We start from the raw sequence: 6,000 nt of genomic DNA, 5'->3' as shown, positions 1-6,000 counted from the left end.
CCCCATATTCAGTGGAGAGGATGGGGAAGGCTTTGGCTTGGTTGCGAAGTTCAGATATCGCCCAGCATACATTAGACTACATTTAGCCACTAAGCTCTTGCTGTTAACTGAATTCAGTTGTCCTTGCTAGCAGCCAGGAGTTGCTCCTGCTCCCAGATTCCTTCGAGGTCTTGGGGCTGTCCCCTGCTCCCAGTTCACATCTTGGCCTATGAGTACAGGGCACCAGGAGGTCTCAGGAAACACACTGCAGGCAGGACTATGCATGACCAAACCTGTCCCAGACCTCCAGGATGGCTGCAGCAACCAGAGTCCTCATCAGCAGAGAACAAAACATGCTGAGACTCTCCCAAAGCTGTGATGCTTTACAACACACCATGTTAGGCAAGAGACAAGCACTGACAAATTTTCAGTTTTATTAAAAAACTCCTAGCAGCAAAACCTGTAACAATTCAAAAAAAAAAAAAATAATAATAAGACCAAACCCCCCAAAGAACATGACACAGAGAGAAAGTCAGATGGAGGAAGACAGGCTTGGGGTTTTGTGCACCCTTCACTCCAGTTCCTTATAGCGGGCAAACATGACCCTCCTGACGGCGTCGCGGTAGGTCTCATTGGACTGCCTCTTGCTGGGCTTCCCTGGGGCCCCCAGGCCAGGGCCCTTCCTTCGATTTTCTCCCTGCAAAGAGACGCACTTTGGGTTAGTGATTTCTCCTCCTCACTGTCTGCCCATAAAGAAAAAAGCTTCCCCTGGGCTGCTTCAGGGCAGCTGACTGCTGCCATGGGGATCCGGGAGAGGAGGAACAGCAAGTGAAGTGTGTTCCTTCAAAAGCTGTTCAGGGGAAACTGCCGGCCCTCTGTGGGCAACAAAACCAGCCAACAAATGCCCGGTGGGAATGGAATCACAGGGACTGGCTGCAGGGAACAACACGAGCATATGGCTGGTGGGAGCGGGCAGCCAAAACAGGCAACAGCCGTGTGCGAGCAAGGATTGAAACAGAGCAAAGGGAAGTGCCAGCAAGAGCTGGGCTCCCAGGGAGCTGTCTGCAGTTAGCCTGCATTTGCAGAAACTCGTCTGTTTTCTCCTCTAATAAGAGTTCCCATGGGCTCTGGTAGCTCACTTTGAATTTCAACCAGTTTTTAAGGACTGGCTTTTGCAGCCAGCATCTGAATTATTCAGTAAACCTGCGCAGAGTTAGCCCAGCAGAGCAGGCCTAAGGCTGAAAGTTTCTCTCACTTTAAAGTCCAACTTATTTGAGTACCAGAGATGTCATCAATTAGGCCAAGAGATCAAAGTCCTGTACAGCTGAAGTGGGCACACGGCTTTGCTCAGCATGACCTGGAAGTGAAAAGCAAGCACATCTCCAGGGTTTTTTTTTTGGGAGGCCTTCATAGGAATTGCCCAAGAGCTTTTCTGTCAGCTCCCCCATCCAGTCTGGGAAGCCCTGATCAGAGGTCAGACTCCAAGAGTGCATCACTGGAGCTGGCTCTTCAACAAAGCCCGTTTTATGGCCACAGGAACCTCTCCATGAGAACTGAGCAACAGCTGGGGTTGCTGTTTGCACTGAAAAGGGAATCTTGCCTCCTGTGTGTGGGCTCAAGCAAACACACGTCATGAAGCCTCAAATATTTGCCTTTAATGATACACTTGACTGTAAGCCCAGTGTCGCAATGTGAGCTGCGCTGCCACTGCCTGCCCCTCGGGGAAGCACTGACACCACAGCAGTGAAGCAGTCCAGTGACAGACCTGCCACCACCAGCAACAGCACCACAAGTGACAGCAGTCACATGGTGCTGTTGATATGCCCTGGGCAAGGGGGACAGTCCCTGCCGCAGGCCGCTTGTCAGATAAACCCTCTGCGGCAAATTAAAGTCCACTGGGAGACCAGCCCGTCCCAGAAGGCAGGATCTACCCAGCCCTGCCTATCCCTGCAGCCCTTTACTGATGGAGACTGCTTCTCATCAGATGATGCATCCCGGTATTACCTCCCGAAGTCCAGAGTCCAGAGCAGCAGCGAGAGCCTCACAAGCACTAGGCAGAGTAGACAAATAGCATCATGTGCCCTGTGGCTTTGGCTCTATTCACACCTCCTCCTCCTTGGAGGTTCACCTTTACCCCTAGCTCACGTGGCTGCAGAGCACTGAGCTGGCAACCTGTTCTCAAACCCCAGCCTGGCTTCAGGCAGGTATTAATCAGAAGCTATGACCTTCACTGTAACTTCACTGTTACTCTATTTTCAACACCTCAACACCCATATAAATTCTAACCTTTTTTGACTGCCAACATACTTGCAGCCCCTCCCAGCCTGCAAAGTTAATCAGTGCACATGTATTATTCCATCTAGTGGGTCTTGCAGCCTGACTCATTCTGGCTGGGAACTCCCTCCAGCCATCTTGGGGGACATTACTAGCTGCAGGTCGTTGTGTTTTGAAAGGAAGGGAAGACTCACCTCCACTGGGGATGTTGTGCCCTGCTGGTTGTGGCCAAAGCCTTTCTTCCACCCTGTGGACTGCAACATTCGGTTCCCTCTGTTGTTACTATCAATCCTTGGGTCATAGTCACTGCAAAAGAAGGAGAATTAATTGTCTGGTCTTGCTTCAAACACATGCCAGGGATATTTAGTTCTGCTAATAGCACCTTCATTGATATTCCAGCTTCTCCTAAGGGACACCCAAGTTGCCTACAAAAAGCACACTGGCCAAGGAAACCAGCATGGTGGATTCTGTGTGCAGGGCTCAGACATGTTTAACTGCAAAACTTCTTGTCCCACCTCAGAGGAAAATACACCAGGGTGCAGGAAATGAGCTCAGGCTCCAAAATATTTATGGTACAAGCAAGCCAGAAGCAGTCTGTGCTTGCATTTCTTCATCAATTTTTAGCACTAGCAAGGAAGTGAAGTGTAATCCATGCTGCTCTGCCAGATCTTTCTTTTCTCCCAGTGCTGTGGTCATGGAGCTCAGCAGATGCAGTGTTGATTTGAACACCCCTTCTCCCACCTGGTCATTACTCACCCAAGACCATTAACCTAAACCCATAGTTTTAAAAACCGCTCAGCACAAAAATAGTTTTCTTCAGGAAAGTTCTACATTGTGGCTGCTGCTGACACCGCACACAAACTGCTTTACTTTATCCACAGCTGTTCCAGGAAACAGGGAAGAGAAGATGTGGATTTTTAAACTGCAAGACATGGAGGAAAGGTCTGCTTCTGAGGTGCTGTATCACAAGAGGACAAGCACACAACCAGTTTTGTCTTCACCACATGCCTAGCAGTTCCTCAGCCCACTGGAACACGCGAGCTTGCAGCAGGCAGGTCTTTTGAGAGTTCCACACAGCACGCACTTTCTTCCTCCACCTACTCTGCATGAGATGGAAACAGCTCCCAGTGTTCCTCTGAGTCAGTGGAACAGATGAAACACAGCTTTGCTCTTTCTTTCAATGGCTAGATGCCAGGACAGGAGGACAACAAGTGCCTTAAGGACAAGGTGGATGGAAACAGGTTGCATTCTGCTCACTGTGCCTGGCCAGGCACACTCAAATCCCCCCAGTCTCACTCCTCAAGCACCAGGCAGCTTGTCTCTGCTTTCCCCTAAACCCTTTTCACCTCTGCATCCCTGGCCTTCTCCAAGATGTCCTGCAGCACAACAGGCTCCCCTTTGGGGAACTCTACCCATGAGAATCACAACCTGCCTGGCTGTGACTCAGGCAGATCTACCCCACCGGCTGATTCCTGGCCTTGGCACACCAGCAGTACACACACCATCCTGGCATCAGCAGCCCCAAAGAGATCTAACCAAGAGCAGGCATTACCTCTCTGAGTCCCGGTCGTATCTGAGTCGTTTCCTCTCTGGTGAATCCATCTGCTGGAATTTCTCTCTCCGGTCATTTCCTTTGTCTTTATGTCTCCCCTTCATAACAGAAAGAACAAAGTAAGCCCAGGAGCTACAAAGGATTCAACACTCCACAGGAGACTGCTCTGCAGCCAGGTCTCTACTCATCTCATCCTTAGCTGGCTGGAAATCTGTCCTGGAGACTTAACTGAATGTTTCTGGGATCCACAGTCCACTTATTCTATCCTGATGGCATCTGTTGGGCTAACCCAGACTTGTGGTTGCAGCCTTCCAGTTATGGCACCGGGAGCAGCACTGCTACCCTCCAAACAACAGCTCTCCCATTCCTGCCCAGGCAGCAGCAGCCCACACACCACATTGATTTTAGATGGAAATTTGGGTCCCTCTTAGCTCAGAGCCCAATGCTGGCTTGCAGGACAAAAGAATCACACTCAGAACCTTCTGGGATGAAGAAGACCTGCTCTGAGAAATCAGAGCACTGTCTATAGGTCCAGCTGCAGAGAGTGCCCATAGTTCAGTCTAAGACTCTTTGGGAGGCATTTGATGCCCAAGCTGCAGATACAGATGCACAGGTGGAGGGTCCAACATCCCTCTCGTGAAGAGCCACAAACACAAGTCTGTCCACCACCGCAGACCCACCTCACGCTCTCTCTTCTCCAAATATGCCAGTTCCTGCTCAGATCGTTTGATCTTCATATGTATCTCCAGGTTTTGCTGAAAGGAGGAAAACAGAAGCCAGTGTCAGCAGAGGACACAAGCTGTCAGGGTCAACTGCTACACCCATAAGGAGTACAGGTAAGGCAGCATGCTTTTGTACCTGCACTACATCAGGCACAGCAGCATCTTCTGCAGCCCAGACTACCTTGTTCTCCCCCAGAGACCATGAGCCCTTCCTCTCCACAGTAAGGAAGTTCTATTTTAACCTGCATGCAGTTTGGCCCTCCTAGAAGCAAGAGCTCAAAGGCAGCACAGAATACAGGGAGGCATGTGCTAAGTTCTTACTGCTATCGCACTCGTGTGTGCCAGCACCCCACTCTCTCCAAGGCTCAGCTATCTCGCTACAGCTTAAAAAGTCACACCTTGCCATTACAGCATTCCCATGGCAGGAACAAGCAGCTCACACAATGCTTTGAACAGAGCTTTGATGGGAACTTTGCCTGCTTCTGTGTCAAATTCAGCACAGCTCTTCCCACCCAACCGTTGCATTTTTCTCTACAAATCACAACGCTGCTGAGCCAAAGGCAGCTTCCAGTACACACACAGCCCCACAGCCACCAGCTCCCCCACACCTTGTGCAGGTTGGAAAGTTGCTGGTGTTTGATGAGCACTTCCTTGTTGGGAAACTGCCTCCTGCAGAGCAAGCAGGCCAGCTTGTTCCAGTCGGTCAGCTTGTCATCGCTGGCCTTGGCCTTCCTCAGCTGCTCCTCACGTTGTGCCGGTGGGTGGGGAGGCGGCAGCCACTGAGCCTGTGATTGGTCCTCCTCTTCCTCCTCCTCTTCATTGTCGCTGTCTCCTCCATACTCTCCCAGAAGTCCTATCAGAGGGTTCACCACCTTGGGCTGAGGGAAGCAGCAGAAAAGCATTTTAGCATTAGCAATTTTTAGCATCATGTCTGCCCTGCCATGTGGGGCTCTGCTTCCCCAGTCAATCTCCCCATGACTTTTGTCTTTGTTCCAGCCCAGGAGCTAGGGAGCAGCATCCCAGCAACACAGGTAGGGAACGGAAAGAAGCTGACTGGACAGCATTTAAACACCACAGGGTAGAAGCCCTTCTGCTCTCTAGACAGGCTGTGCTTTGGTGCCAGGCTTTCCCAATCTGCCACACACCTAAGCACAAGAAACCGACCAAAGCTGCAGCTATTTGGCAAAGCGTTGCTGTCAGTCACTTCCTCTAGCAATGGAAAGCAGTGAGAAGGCAGCTGGAAATTTTCTGCCTGAGGACTGCTTGAGCAAGAAGACCCTGCTTAAATGCATTTCCCCATGGTAGAAGTCCACAAACAAACTCAGAGTTATAAACCAAACTGCCTTCACCATTCCATCTCCAATGCTACTTCCTTTGTCATGAGCAGCTGGCACCTCTGTCACTCAAGGTCACAGCCAGGCTTTGGTGAGCCTCTCTAGTCCTGCACCCAGGTTCAAACAAGGCAAAGCCCAA

General features: G+C 50.6%; 1 protein-coding gene across 5 annotated transcripts in view; it reads right to left on the bottom strand.

Moving 5' to 3' along the window:
• Positions 1-396: 396 nt before the first annotated feature.
• The window catches only part of RBM6 (RNA binding motif protein 6), a 58,965-nt gene continuing 53,361 nt past the window's right edge, over positions 397-6,000 (bottom strand). For 4 of the 5 annotated variants that reach the window (XM_065687017.1, XM_065687019.1, XM_065687020.1 and 1 more), the window contains 5 exons: positions 5,136-5,405; positions 4,486-4,560; positions 3,806-3,903; positions 2,448-2,559; positions 397-676 (listed from right to left, as the gene is read on the bottom strand). In XM_065687017.1, coding sequence (XP_065543089.1) covers positions 551-676; positions 2,448-2,559; positions 3,806-3,903; positions 4,486-4,560; positions 5,136-5,405 — 681 coding nt within the window. In that variant the 3' untranslated portion in view covers positions 397-550. The other variant, XM_065687021.1, reaches the window with a different exon arrangement.

The sequence above is a fragment of the Lathamus discolor genome, chromosome 7 (assembly GCF_037157495.1).
Source record: "Lathamus discolor isolate bLatDis1 chromosome 7, bLatDis1.hap1, whole genome shotgun sequence".
In the NCBI taxonomy this organism is placed as follows: domain Eukaryota; kingdom Metazoa; phylum Chordata; class Aves; order Psittaciformes; family Psittacidae; genus Lathamus; species Lathamus discolor.
This window is presented reverse-complemented; position numbering and strand designations above follow the sequence as displayed.